At 60.5% G+C, this 14,372-nt stretch overlaps 1 protein-coding gene across 3 annotated transcripts in view; it reads right to left on the bottom strand.

Annotated features, from left to right (window-relative positions):
• The window catches only part of TSPAN9 (tetraspanin 9), a 183,112-nt gene that overhangs the window by 78,719 nt on the left and 90,021 nt on the right, over window positions 1-14,372 (bottom strand). For 2 of the 3 annotated variants that reach the window (XM_067695428.1, XM_067695427.1), the window contains one exon: window positions 463-542. In XM_067695428.1, the coding sequence (XP_067551529.1) occupies window positions 463-525 (63 nt within the window). In that variant the 5' untranslated portion in view covers window positions 526-542. Of the gene's footprint in view, window positions 1-462; window positions 1,371-14,372 lie in introns of those variants that run through there. The other variant, XM_067695426.1, reaches the window with a different exon arrangement.

Here is a 14,372-nt window from a genome sequence, read left to right as displayed (position 1 = left end):
ACGCCCATAAAGTGCCGCAGACTGTGTTCGTGCATGTTCAGGAGGAATACAAGAAGAAACTCGGAAAACCGTCCGCACTTCTGCTTGAATTCAACTCAAGGTCACAGCTGCTAAAAATTCCGACACCACACCTATTTCTACACATATTTCTGCCCCAGTCGGGGGCACGGGTTTCTTACAGGGGGAGAAGGTGGCGGCAAACTTCAGCAGCCTCCCAGGAGTAGAACAAGTCTCTCCTGGAAGACAGGCAAGTTGCAGCCTCCACTCAGCCACCAAGGAGGGAGAAGGGAAGAGAAAGATGAATGAAAGTGGGGGCGGGGGGGCGGGGGCCGGGGGAACGGTTTTTTAAAACCCACTTACCGCTGTGCAGAGAGCAGAGCAATGCAGCTCTGAAGGGAAAGAGGGTATCGTGCTTAAGCAAAGAAGAGAGGAGACCAAGGAGAGATACTGGGAAGGACTTACCCAGAATATCAGATTGAAGAGGAACATCGTGTACTTCAAGCAGCAGAGGCAGCCTCTGGCCATGTTGCACTTCTTAAATTCTAGGAGGAGAACAAAGGACAGGTCCAGGTAAAACACCACGTACTTGCTGCCTTTGGGCGCATTGTACTTGTCGGTCTTCACGCCAGCCTCGGCGCGGCTCTGGCCGCGGGAGCCCGCGGTGCCGTAGAAGGCGCCGGCCGTGAAGCCGCGGCCGAACGGGCGGCCCGAGGTGGACGGCTTGGCAAAGTCCGAGTCCTTGCTGTCCAAAGATGGACTCCGGTGGATCGAAGAATCCTCGCTACTCGACTTCTCCATGCTCGCGTCGCTCCCGGGGGGCGCGGGGGGCGGGGGGCATCGCTCCCGGAGTGGCACGGAGGGGGCGCCCGAGTCGGGCGCGGGCTGCGGGCGGGTCGGAGGAGCCTCGCACGCCGTCGCTCAGTCCCGGGGCGCACTGCCGGCCGGACCCCGCGCTGGGGGTGCCGGCGCCCCGCTTCTCGCCGGCCGGCCCGGCAGGGCTCTGCGGCGCGGCGCGGCGCGGCTCCGCGCGCGCTCCCCGGGAAACGGCTGGTCTGCGTAACTTAGAGTCTTTAGGGAGGCAGCGATTTGCTTGCTCGCTCCCGAGCGTCGGCTCGCCTCCCGGGCGCACCGCAGCTCCAAGCGAGGCACCCGGACGCCCGGCTCCGGGCTCCCCGGCACCCCTCTCCCCGTCCCAGCCCGGCCCGGCCCGGCCACTTTGCGGGCGCCCGCCTCCTCTCGCCCCGCGACTTTGCGGAGCTGCCCCCGGCCCTGGGCTGCACGGCCGCGCGGCGGGCAGTGCCGAGGGATCCGCCGCAGCTTCAACCGCTGGGCTACCCCTGCGAAATCCCGGCCCGACTCCCGACTCCGAAACCTCCGGAGCCCCCTCCCCGGCCCTCGGCCCCGCCCCCTGGTTTGCATTCGGCCAATGAACGCGAGGACTGCGGGGGGCAGCCTCCCTCCCGGATGACACCACAGCTTTAATGGGATTAGCGTTCTGCCTGGTGCCTACACCAGTGCGCCGCGAGCCTCGCTAAATGTCAAGGGCTCCGGAGCCGGGGTGAACCAGAACCTTCATCGCAAGGTGCTGGCCTCTTTCCGGGGAGAGAAGGGGGCGGGAGGGGAGGGGAATGGCTGGAGGTACCACGACCCAAGGAAACCTCCCCAGAGGAAAGTGTTGGGGAAGACTGGAGGGGAAAAAGCGCGGCCGCTGTCCAGCTGGCCGCCACCCCCTGTGCCCACGGGGCCTGTCCGACCCGGGCACAAGGTCTGCCGGCTACACACACACACAGGCGCGCGTGTCTGCACACGTGGGTCAGGCTAGGGCACACGGGGAGCTGGGACCGCAGGGGAAGCGCGAGGTGTGGGAAAGGCCCTCGCGACCCGCGCCGCCCGCCCCGCCCCCTCCGCGCACGCGCGCACGCGGCTCCGGAGGCTCCTGCAGCTGCGCAAGCCCCCCCCCAACTCCTGACCTGCGTTCCGGTCGGGACCCCCCCCACCCGGCTGAGAAGAGTAGGTGGCCCAGGTAAGGTCCTGCCTTGCCCCCGAATCCTGCCTTGCCAAGGGTGGTGTCGGAGCGCGCTGGGATACCGGCGCTCCGGCAGGGCTGGTCAGGGCACAGCACCAAGAATGCTTTCGCTAGGAGCTTGGGGGCATCCAGAAGGAGCCCTTCATCCTACCATGAAACACCACCTGCGTCCCGGGCTTGTGCAGAGGTCTGCGCTGCCCAGTTGGCAAATAAAGAAGACCAGAAGACAGGTGGGGGGCGGCACCTCTGCCACCAGCAAGAGGGTGCTGAGAGCCCCAGAGCAGCGCCACGTCTCCCCTGGCCCTGCATCCCACACCTAACAGCGCGCTCGGCCGCCGGGAGGCGCTGGGCAGGGCGGCTGGATGGTGTGAGTGTGAAAATGTCCTCCCGGGATCCCATCAGACGTTTACTCCACACCTGCTCTGTGCTGAGCGCTCCAGGACCTGGGGAAACAAGGTATGAGGTGTGCTGCTCCCTGCCCTTCAGATTCAGATACACAAGATCTAGCCAGGAAGACAGAAGGACATTAATCACCAAGGCCATGGGCAGGAACAGAGCTACCACATCCGCTCTGGCCGAGGGGGACACTCATTCCGACCAGACCCTTGTCACAGATCTTCTGCGGGGCCCTAAGCTGCTGAGTCTGCACCTCAGGGCCGGAGGCAGGCCTGCATTCCAGGGGTGCGGGCGCTCTTTCTGAGGGCAGCCCAGCTTCTTTAAAAGGACCAACAGCGGCGCTACTATTCTGAGCCCCTCCCCCACTCAGATGGCAGCCCAGCAACGAAAGCCAGTGTGTGTCACAGACACGGCACCCTGCTGTCTCCTGGTTGGGCACAGCGGTCCCGTGGGTGCTGTGCACACATGAGGGGCAGATGTCCGGCTGGCTCCTGGCAGATCCCACGGCCACCCGACTGGAATGCCTCTTGTCCTCTTCAGCCTGGACCGGCTCCTGAGGGCTCGCGGCTGCCACATCACTTCTCTGATGCGGGAGAGATCATACCAGCTGGACTGAGAGTCAGGAGACCTGTTTTTCACTCTGAGCTCGATCTGAGGTCTGTGATCAGGGCTAGGTGGTCCGCCTTTGTGAGGTGCTATCTCCTCCTCTTTAAAATGGGGTTCACAGAGCCCAGCCCCAGAGGAGTCGGCCTGTGTGAGAACCGTCTGAGGCCCCTAAGGGCTGAGCCAGTCCCAGGGGTTGTCACTACTAGTCTCCGACATGGACTTGGAGTCAGCCGGCACCTCCCAGGCTGGCCCCCACTCCCCACCCCGCCTTCTCCTTTCTTTTCATCTCTCTCTTCTCGCCAGCTCACACCTTGTTCTGTGAGAACAGCCTCCCCACTGTCCTCGATCGTTCCACCCTCATTTCTGACTACACGTGGATTTGTGCCAATAGCTATTTCCTCAGCAGCTGAAGCCCTGGGGGGCCGGGGGTGCAGGACAACAGGCAGGTAGGAGAGGAAGAGGGGCCGCCCAGTGTAAGCGCTCTGCTCTGCTCCCTCCTGGCCACGCTCATCAAAAGGGCACTGAGGTCCCACTCCCGTGAGGGCTCGCTCCCAGCTTAGTCGATGATCAGAAGCATAAGAGCAACTCCTATTTGCAAGTCTCCAGTGTATCCCAGGCACCAAGCATCACCCGCAGTAACTCACAGAATCCTCAGGGCAGCCCCACAAGATAGGTATGGTTATTATTCCCATTTTACAGATAAGGAAACCGTGATTTCAAAGCCCATGTTCTTTACCCTCTTGGGCTCTAAACCTAGTTCCTGCCCTTGGGAATCTGCCAGTCTAACGGACAGAATCTAAAAGCACAACAGGGAGCCTGATGAGGTCATTAGCAGAAGGAGCTGAGTAAGGGGCAAAGGGGAGAGGGGTGGTCAGGGCAGTGCCGCTGGACCTGTGGTCAGCAAAGGGGAGTCCCCCAGGAGATGGCCCTACATTATCGTACAGCGGGCTGGAAGAAGGAAGGGTGAGGGGAGAAGGTAGTTTGCAAGACAGGAACTGAGTCCCCGATAGGAGGCAGCTCAGGCAAAGCCAGGAGACCAGCCAGGGGCAAGCAGTTTCAGCCAGAACGTCGTCCTCCGCTGCCACCATGAAGAGACCACTCATGCGTCATAGACAGTTCATCGCGGCGGGACAATGAGCGGGGGCACTGGGAGAGACAAAGGTGAGTGAGACACGGCCGTGGCCCCAAGGGGCTCGAGATGCAGTGAACAGACCATCCCTGGAGAAGCCCACAGCAGAATGACAGAGCGCACACGTGCCACGACAGGACGGCACGGAGCTGGAGTTTGGCCTCCCCTTGGAGAAGGGCTGGCTGGAGTGGGCGTGGCAGGGACAGAAGAGGGGGGAGAGCACGGCTAGGGGAACTTCGGGGGCAGTGAGGAGACGGGGGCTGGGGGGCCACAGTGAGCCACCTGTGAGGCCTCGAGTGACACTGGGAGTCTGAGCTTCATCCCGGGGCTTCCCAAGCAGTGGGGCACGTGACAGAAGCGGGGCCCTAGGTAGCCAGGCCTGGCAGCAGGGCGGAGAGGCAAGGTCAGCTGCTGTGCTGCCTCAATGTCTTAGACTTTGGGCGCAGAAGGAACCATCAGAGAGAGAAGGTGATGTGAGACACCATCTCTCCCCCGTGATGGTCCTCATCTACTCGCCGGGCTCAGGGGAGCCGGAAGGTACAGACTGCCCTTGAGGATCTCAGAGCATGTGAACAAGGCAGAGCTGCCTTTTTCTTTCCTTTTTTTTTCTTTAGACAACAAAAAAAGTAAGCAGGTACAGAATTCCCAGAGGGGAGGAGGAGATGCGAATCCGTGAAATCAACATGCAGCATCTCTGCTGCCTGGCAGCTGGGGAGATGCTGCATGTTGCAGCTTCAGAGTAATGCCAAGCTCTTGGCCTCTCCCTGCGTCTCTCAGGCCTTTGGGCTCTCGCTAACCTGCACACAGGTGACGGGCCACACAGATCCCCTTCCGGTCCCACACCGAGTATCTCTGTATCTGGCAACGTGTGTAGCTCGTGAGGCATCCTGGACCTCCGAGGCTCAGGCAGGGCGGCCCCACCAGAATTCAGGTGAGACAGAGGGGCCCTCGCCATCCAGAGGGGCCACCGTTGCAGAAGGGAGCCTTATTCACCTCAGCTTAATTCTTAAACTCCCAAATTGGGATACTCTTCAGCAATATAGAAAATGCTCTGATTGCTACGCAAACCATTTACCGATGGTGCCAAAAGGGAACAAGGATGGACGATGGATGAATATAGATAAAGAAGACGTGGTGTATATATGATGGAACACGACTCAGCCACGAAATAGACAAAACCCTGCCATTAGTGACAACATGGATGGACCTCACGGGTTAAGTGAAGTAAGTCAGACAGAGAAAGACAAATACCGTACGATTTCACTCACATGTCAGATATTAAATACATAAACAAGCCAAACCAAACCAAACCGAATCCGTGGATACAGAGAACAGAGCAGTGGTTATCAGAGGGGAGGGAGGCAGCTGCAGGGTGGTGGCTGGAAACCACACCCTTGGTGGTGAGCACGCTGTAGAGTACACAAAAGTCAAGATACGATGTTGTACACGTGAGACGTACATGATGTTATAGACCAATGTCACCTCAATAAATTTTAAAAAGAAAGAGGGCAGGGGGAGAAGGATGGAGCGGTGCCTAACGGGCCACACCCCAGGATGTTGGCATGAAGGTTCACTCTGCAGGGGGAGATGAGGAGGGTCTGGGGCAGGGGGCAGGGGTGGGCCTCCAACTTGCCGTGGAAATTAAACAGCTCCAGGGCCACGAGTCACCAGACTTGGCCAGGATTCACGAAGGACGGTGATGATAGTAAAAGGGCTGGGGTAGAAAGGAACTAAAGGTCATTGTGTTTGTTATTTGTTTAGTTTCTGAGACCAGTAAGGAAAACAAAGAACTGGGTTTGGCTGCGGTGGGAGGGGCGCCCTTAGAAGGAGGGATGTGTTGCTCAGGACCTTCTACCAAGGGCGGCACCTCCTTCCCTGGGAAGACGTTTGCCCCTCCTCCTTCAGGCCCCCAGATCTTCGTCCAGACATATTAGTTTGTCCACCTGCCTCTGCTCTAGTCACTGGGCTTCTCAAAGGAGGCAGGGGCTGTGTCTTAACCATTTCCTCAGCCCCGGTGCCTGCCCCTGTGACCACCTCAGTCAGGGCAGGTGGAGGGTCAGGAAGCCCACCAGGCCTAGGCCCTGAGTTCTCCCCATGGACCACCCGGGGGCCCAGGTTCACTAACCAGAGGGAGGGACCCAAACCAGACGTGTATGGGGCCACTCCTGGGAAGCAGGCTATCGAGGGCATCGGGACCTGGTGTGAGGACCATGTGGTCAGCTGCCGCTCACAGCCACATCCCCAGCATGTGGTCCAGCCTGAGACGGATGGACAAACGGACAGGCAGGTAAACACACAAACTTACTGAGCAGAGAGGAAGAGTCGGAAAAGGTAGGAGGTGGGAAAAGGAGAGGACAGAACCCCTCCAGGCCCTCCCCGCCCTGGGGAGCCAACCTGGTGGAGACACCCACGTCCAGCCCCGAGTCCCCGGTGGGCCCATGCAGACTCCCTCATTCCATCACATCTCCAGGCCCAAGAGGTGGTGGCCACTCCTGCCTACGGAGGGAGCACGCCCGTGAAGAGACCTCAGCTTTGTGTTCACACCCCTGAGGGACGGGTGGGCACGCACGTCAGAGCACGAGCTGCTGATACTGCGGACGCTTAGCTTAGCTCCAAGGAATCGCAGTCACAGCTCCAGACCAGCCGTACCACTCCTGACCCACTCTCAGGGAGGCTTCTGGATCGAGGAACCAGGTGAGGTGAGGAGGGTCCATCCCAAAGCCAACCTACTCGGCACACTCCCCTAACTGTGGGCCAGAGGGGCCCAGGTCTGGGAGAAAGGACAGCATACGCTCAGACGCCTGTAGTGACTGCCGTCCGTACCCACGACCCGCCCCGACCACAGAGAACAATGTCCTGCAAACTCCGGGCTTTGGGACTGGACGGATCTGTGTCCAGATCCCACCTGCAGTGAGCTACCCACGTGCCGGGTAACCTGGAATGACCCCCTGCCTGCTCTGTATCTCAGTTTCCCCAACCGTGAGATGGAGATGATAATACACACCTCCCGAGCAGTGTGCAGAAAGACAGAGACGAGGTTAGGAATGTGATGCACAAAGCACAGTGTTGGACACAGAGTGTTCAGTGAATTGAGGCACGGTCATCACTACCAACAAGCGCTATTATAGTAAATATGGTCCCAGTGCCCATCTAATCATAGGGTGATTGAACAGAGAAAGATACAAGACAACACATAATGGATGCAAAATGTCCTGTGGCTCAAATTCTGAGGGCAAGTGCTGGCAGGTCCTCCTTCGGGGGCCCTCCTCCCCTCTGCCAACACTCCTGCATTCGCCACCCCATCTGTTCCAGGGCCGTCCACGTGCTGACGACACCTAGAGGTTTACCTGCGCCTGACCTGTCTTCTGAGCCCCAGGCACGCACACCCAACCCCTGCTTGGCATCCCCACGCGGCTGTCTCGCAGCAGCTCCCGCTTCCCGTGCCCCAGAGGGACCGACCTTGCCCATGCCCTGCTCCCCTGGCAGCGACCCCCTCCTCAATAAACGGCCTAAACACCCACCCCATTGCTCATGCCAGAGACCCAAGATTCATCCTGACTCCCTGTGGTCACGGGCCCCCACCTCCTCTCAAACACAAATCCCACCCAATGAGCTTCCTTCTCCTCACCGGCTCACGGGCACGGCCCTGGTCCAGCTCCTGCAGCATCTCGGCCAGGGCTCTCCTTCCCACCCCCGCCTGAGGCCCATCTTCTCACTCACACTGCTCTCTTACCGCCCTCAGTGGCTTCCATTCTGCTGAGATTATGGTCATGTGTATGTGTGTGTCTGTGTGCGTGCATGCATGTGTGTGTGTGTGTGTGTGTGTGTGTGTGTGTGTGTGTGTGGTATTTGCTGTTCTACTTTTCTATTACAATCCAAATTCCTTAAGCCACCCTGGAGGTCTGGAAGGACTGGCCCCTGCCCACCTCTCCAGCCCACTGTGCTCCAACCAGTGAACCTGCGGAGCTTGCCCTCCTCGGAGCCTTTGCCCATGCTGTTCCCTCTGCCTGGAATGCTCTTCCTCGACCCACCACCTGACGTACTTCTTCTCACCCCTGAGTTCTTATGAGTGCTTCACAACAGTCTCTTCTGGTTTTGTGGCTCCCCTCCCACCCCGTCTAAATTAAAGCCTAAATTCTCAGAGCTCCACTTCTCCTGCAGCACTTGTCCGTTTGGAAGCACATGCTTACTTGAGTGACAGTTTGCTGTCTGGCTCTCCTACCGGACCATAAACCCCAGGGCAGCAGGGGCTGAACCCAGGACAATGCGTGACCAGCAGCGGGACCAGAGAATGCTGGGTGAACAAGAGAGGAGGGGCTCAAAGGAGGGGGGGCACGGGGGCTGGGATGGCAGCACCGCCAAAGAAGGGTTTCCTGGGTCGCCTGAGGGACGAAGCCTCAGGACACCGATTACCTCCACCTCCTCGACTACAGAACAGGAAGTTTCTACTGGCTGCTTCTCTAAGGCCCCTTCCAGCCCTGAAATTCCCTCCCAGTGAAATGGGACCTACCTTGTTTCTTGGGAGATGGGCAGGGCCGATCAGGGCAGCAGAAGGAAGAGCATGCTGGTGGGAAAAGGCTGGGCGAAGCCAGAGGGAGACGAGTGCCCAGGACGGCTGGGGAGGACACGTCCACACACCCAGCCAAAGTGAGGTTTCACGGCAAGGGGACTGGGAAGGGAGGCGGGGGTGAAGTACACATGACCCTGGACGCCAGGTGCTCTCCCACCCCCGCCCTTACCTGGCTAACCTCCCACCAGAACAGACCTCCCACGTCTGCCTCGCCCCCAGCCGTAGCACTTGCCGCTTCCTCTGCCTGGACCTCCCTCCCCGCACCCTGAATGCCAGTGTCCACAGCCGCGCTCGGGCCTCTGCTTGGAGCGCCAACGCACCTGAGTCCATCCCACCACGGAGCTACCTGCTCGCCAACATCCTGGCCCCAGACTGTGAGCCCCTTCAGGGCAAGGGCTGCGTCCGTCATCTTTGTATCCCAGCGCTTGGCTCAGAGCCAGTGCCCAGCGCACAGGAGCTGTGAGATCACCACCGAACACACACGCGTGCAGACAGCGGGCCTCGTGGGAGCCTCGAGCAAGGTGACAGCCACTCTTCAGGAGAATGGGCCTTGCCTTTGGGAGGGGAGTGAGGGCTGCCACGCCTCCTATTTGAGCAGGTTTACAGGATACAGGGCGCAGGCTGGGGGCCCATCCAGGGAGCGGCACCCCCTGGGCTCACAGGCCCTTTTTTCCAGGCAAGACCCAAACGAGCCCCACCTTTCACCCCAAGCCCAATCAGCCTCCCTGTCAGATGCCCCAGAAGGGCCTGCTGTGTGCGGTGGGCACACACCGCGCCATCCACGCCATCAGCTCCCAGATGCCCAGGAGCAATGAGGCACCGTGATTAGCGCTTATCAAGGAGGGCAGGCAGCTTGCGGAGAATGAGATAAGGCCCGGCAGTGGGCCCAGGGAAGTGTAATGAAGCCCGAAGGTAACTGTCATGCACCAATGGAATTTCCTGACCCAGCAAATCTAGTATTCCTCAGCCAGTCCATGCAGGGCACTGACCGCCGGCTGGGACAGCGCTCTCTGACACAGTGGCCAGCCTGTGCGAGCAGCCCATGCGGCTGGGGCCCTCCCGCCGATTCAGGAGCTGCTGCCTCTTCCTGCCTCTTCACTGAGGCTGGAACCACTGCAGGGAGAACAGCAGGCACACAGCATTTGTAGATGCTCCAAAGAAGACGGAGAAGAACAGTGGCCGGGACCCCGTCTGCTCTGAAGCCATGGGGGAGGGGAGGCTGCATACGGCCCCCCCCGCTCCCCAGCAGAAGGGAACGAGAGGCGTGGGGATGAGTGGTGGGCGCATCTCTGTTGGGTAGAACTGGGCTGTCTGAGGACTCGGCGGTCTCAGTGCATGAAGCCTTGTGGTCTCTGAAGCACTGGCCACTCTGTAAAGTGAGGCTCCCTCCCCTGTGCCCACTCAGGCTGCCCCGCGTCCAGGAGGCTGCCATTCAGGCTGCCTCCTACTGAGGGGCTTCAGAGGAGCGTCTGGGCCACCCCAGACCTGAAGGTAGTCTGCTGTTGGTACCGAAACTCTTAGGCAAGTTCTTTCCACAGTGTCTCTCCGGTTGCTCTAGCAGAGGGTCGTTGCTGGTGGAACCCGCTCACACACGATGGGGACCCAGCCTTGCTCAAAACCTCCCAGGATGCAGGCGGCACACACAACCCTGAAAGCGGAGGCTCCTGCTGGCCCAGTTCTCCCTCCCGGGGTCCCTGCTTCCAGTCCCCTCCACAATTAACCTTGCCACCGGTTGCCACATAACTATTCTGAGACAGAGCCCTGGGGGTGCCACGCTGCCCCTCTCACCAGCTGAAAACCTTCCCTGGCTCCCCAGGGATTTGACACAAGTACTCAAGCGTGGGGTCGTGACCTCCGGCGCTGTGCTCTGTCAGTCCTGACCTGTGCCCTAGCTCCCACCACGCGGAGCTCCCCAGTTCTCTGTCTCCGTCTGGGGCTCCGTGCCGCCCTCCACCGCCGCCACCCAGTCACCTCTGCCTTCAGTGGATGCTTTGAGGCGCGTCTCAGATGCCACGTCCTCCACGAAGGACCCCCCGAACTGAGAGGCCCTCTTCTTGTCCCTAACCCACCTCTCTTCGGGGCGCTGATTTCACTCTGCCCTGTATCAAGGTTGTTTGCATGTCTTCCTACGGGAAGCCCCTGAGGGGATGAACCCACCGAGTTTCCTCTCGCAGGATCCGTGGTGGACACATAAAAAATCTGAAGGGCCATTAACTGAACCCTCACACAGTGCACACGGCCCCCAAGCCTCCCTGCCTTCCCTGTGTGTACTCACCTCACGCAGTGCACACGGCCCCCAAGCCTCCCTGCCTCCCCTGTGTGTACTCACCTCGGCCCATGCACTGGACGCCCCCCAACACCGCCCTCAGCCTTGCCGATGGGCGCGCATCTTGCCAGATCACCACGATTTGTCCTCGCCCTGGAGGCCCCCTCTAGGGTCACCGGCCAGCCTCGGTCCCCTCCTGAACCCTGGGGGGCTCAGATGTCCAGCCTGGAGCTCAGAGAATGTGGCTGGGCTCCGCGAGGCCTGACGCATCTGGGTGACTGCGTGTCACTCATCCCCCAAGCTCCGGCCCCAGGGCGTGCTTCCATGTCCCATTCGGGCTGGGCGCCAGGGCACACCTGCTCTCCCCCTCCCCCACACCGTGGCCGGAGGAAATGCCAGCCTCGGCCGGGCGGGACGACACAGCGGGATCAGGCCCTGACCACCGGCGCCGCCCCTCCTCGCCTCACCCGGCATCCCTCCGTGGGCGCCCGCTCGTCCTAACGCAGCACAGGGCACACGCTCAGACTGCAGGGAATCAGGCCCAGGCCCAGCTCTGACACTTGCCACCTGTGTGACCCGGACCAGAGACGCACAGCTCTCAGAGCAGCGTGCACGTTTTTTGAATGAATGAACAAAGGAGTGAGCTGTTTCCATTTCCTCGTCTGCAGAGTGGGGTTAGGGAGGACTCCGGGGAGCAGAGAGGCACTGCTGGGAAAGGGCTTTACCAGGTGGGCCGTCTACACCTCAGAACCTTCCATCTACACACACAACCAGCCAGCACATTCAAGGGCTCCATACAGAGACCAAGGACACAGACAATCATTACCAGTCAATAAGACTCCCCAGGTACCCATTGTGGGCCGCCCTGGGCTCGCCGCTGTGGCTGTGACCGAGGAGCTTGCGTCCACGCAGGGGAAGAGCCGAAAACTGAAAAGGCAGCTCGAGCACGAGCCAGAGTGGGTGGTGTGAACCAAGGGCAGGGAGGCCTGGCCTATCCGGGAAGGCTTCTTGGAGGAAGTGGGAGCGTGTTGGGCTGTCACCCCCACTGGAGGCGGGTGGAGGAGGGGCCCCAGGTGCTGCACGTCGAGTGCAAAGGCGTGATCACGGGGACTCAGCTGGTTCTCACCGCACGCATGTGTGACACACAAGCAGGGCAGTCATCCCAGTCATACACGAGGAGACTAGGCCCGAAGAGCAGAGGGCTCTTCGAAGCTAGTTAGTGGCGGAGCTGGGGCTCGTCACTCCGAACAGAGCCCTCTCCTTACGCCTAGGTTCTGCCCGGGCCTGGTGCTGGACGCTGCTCTTATGCACAGAGGCACAAAGCCGTCCCACACACACAGAGGGAGCAAAGGGAAGGAAAGAAGCGGGGTGCGAGGGCCCTCAGGACCGCGCGTCCAGGAACAAAAGAGAAGCACCCCGTCACCGGCCCATGGGCGTGCTTCGGAAATGCGAGGGAACACGCCAGCGCCACCCCACGTCACCCCCCAGCCAACACGTCCGCTGCACTCCGACCTCGTAGAGCCTGAACGCTGGTGTGGGTGCCAATGAAAGCAGGCGGAGGCCCCGCCCCCCGAAACCCCGGCCCAGGGAGAGTGGGGATGACAACCGGGGGTGGGCAGTCCACGTTTACCAGCCAGCTCTCCGGGGAAAAGCCGTGACTCGTGCGCGCCACTTTCCACGGTGCAGATACTCCCACCGCGGCCAGTTTCTAGCTCCTGACGGCAAATCTCCCGACTCTTTACTAACAGGCTCTTGACCGCCAGCACGAGCAGCCTCCGGCCAACCACTGCCACCGCCCAGCTCCCTCGGTCCAGGAGAAACTCCACGGCAAGGAGAAGAACCCAGCACCCTGCTCGTCCTCGCAGGAGAAGTCGCACGTTGGGGGTGGGGACAGGAATGGAGGCTGGACACGTCATGGGGAGGGTCTCCCGGGGTCCCCCACAGGTGGCCTAATAACCAGAGAAAGACCGCTGACGTTAGCTCCCGTACAATGTAAGTCAGGCCAGGTCCCTGCTCTTCTCAAAACCCTCGAGCGGGGGACTTCCTGGCGGTCCCGTGGTTAGGATCTCACGCTTCCATTGCAGGGGGCACGGGTTTGATCCCTGGTCGGGGAACTAAGATCCCACATGCTGCGCGGCCAAAAAATAAAAAAGCAAAACCCTCTAACGGCCCTCATCTCTCCCAGAGTAAGAGACAAAGCTCTCGCAGCATTGTCACCGTTGACACACACACGTCCACCCCACTCATCCCTCCACTCCGGCCACTCGGTCCTTCCTGCCGTTTCTCACGTGGGAGCCTTTACGCCGGCTTCTCCCTCCTCTGGGTCACCCCTGCCCCAGGTGTCTACTCTGCCAGCTCTCACTCCTTCACAGCTCCACCCAAAGCCACCTCCTCAAGGGCTGCCGCACTGAACTCTGTACCTCCCCCAGTGCGCCCAGTGTCAGCCAGCTCCGCTCTTTCCACAGCACTTAACCCCAGTGTTCGGTGTAATTTGCTCTTTTATTCATTGATTGTTTAGGAGCTCTCTTCTTCACCAGAACTAAGCTTCATGAGGGCAGCGTTTTGGCTGTGTTTCCGTAGCCAAGAACAGCTCTACACGTGGTCATTAGTCAGGAAATACTTGTTGAGTGAAGGAAAGCCCAGAGAAGGCTTCTGCCCAACCCAACAGGAGGCAGCTGGGGAGCGAGGGGCCCAGTGGTCAGTGCCCGCCCGGCTGGGACTCCAGGTGCCCGTGACCTGGCACCCCATCTCTGCGTCTCATTATCTCTTCTTATTTAGGCTGTACGGGACCCTACATGGCTAAAGGATGCCGGGTCTGAAGCCCTCTGACTCTACAGCAGGAGGCCCCAAGGTCAGGTTCGAGGCCTTCCCTTAAAAGGTCTTGGGAAAGACAAGCTCTTCGCGTCCCCTGTGCACCAGCCACACCTGAGCCCCCAGCCACACCGCCCCCTGTCCCCCAGCCCTGAGATCGGGAGAAACTCCCAAAGAGCACTGTCCACCCCTGGGTCAGGGCCACTGGCGCCCCAACTCCAGGCAGCTGCCCATCACGCCCCGCGGGTGCCCCACATGCAAAGCGGCCAGCTCACCCAGCTATTTTAAGCCCTGCGGGCCCAGCTGCAGCTCGTCACCACAGCGGGCTGGTGGCCCAGGGTGCAGGCAGGAGCAGCCAGCTCACAGAGGAGCACTGACCTGGGGAGCTCCGAAGGGGGCCGGTCATCCTTTGTGACCGCAGCACTCCTAGGAGGGACCGGAAACTCCCGTCCACGCCCTCAGATCCACCAGCCGTGGGAAAGTGAGTCAAGGGCTGCCCTGGCACGCCCAGATTCCACTGCTGAATGTGACCCCTGAGTTTCCACATCAGAATGAGTCCTGGTCCCGC

The sequence above is a fragment of the Pseudorca crassidens genome, chromosome 11, assembly GCF_039906515.1.
Source record: "Pseudorca crassidens isolate mPseCra1 chromosome 11, mPseCra1.hap1, whole genome shotgun sequence".
Taxonomy (NCBI): Eukaryota; Metazoa; Chordata; class Mammalia; order Artiodactyla; family Delphinidae; genus Pseudorca; species Pseudorca crassidens.
Note: the sequence above shows the minus strand (reverse complement) of the source record. Positions and strands in the feature narration are given on the sequence as shown.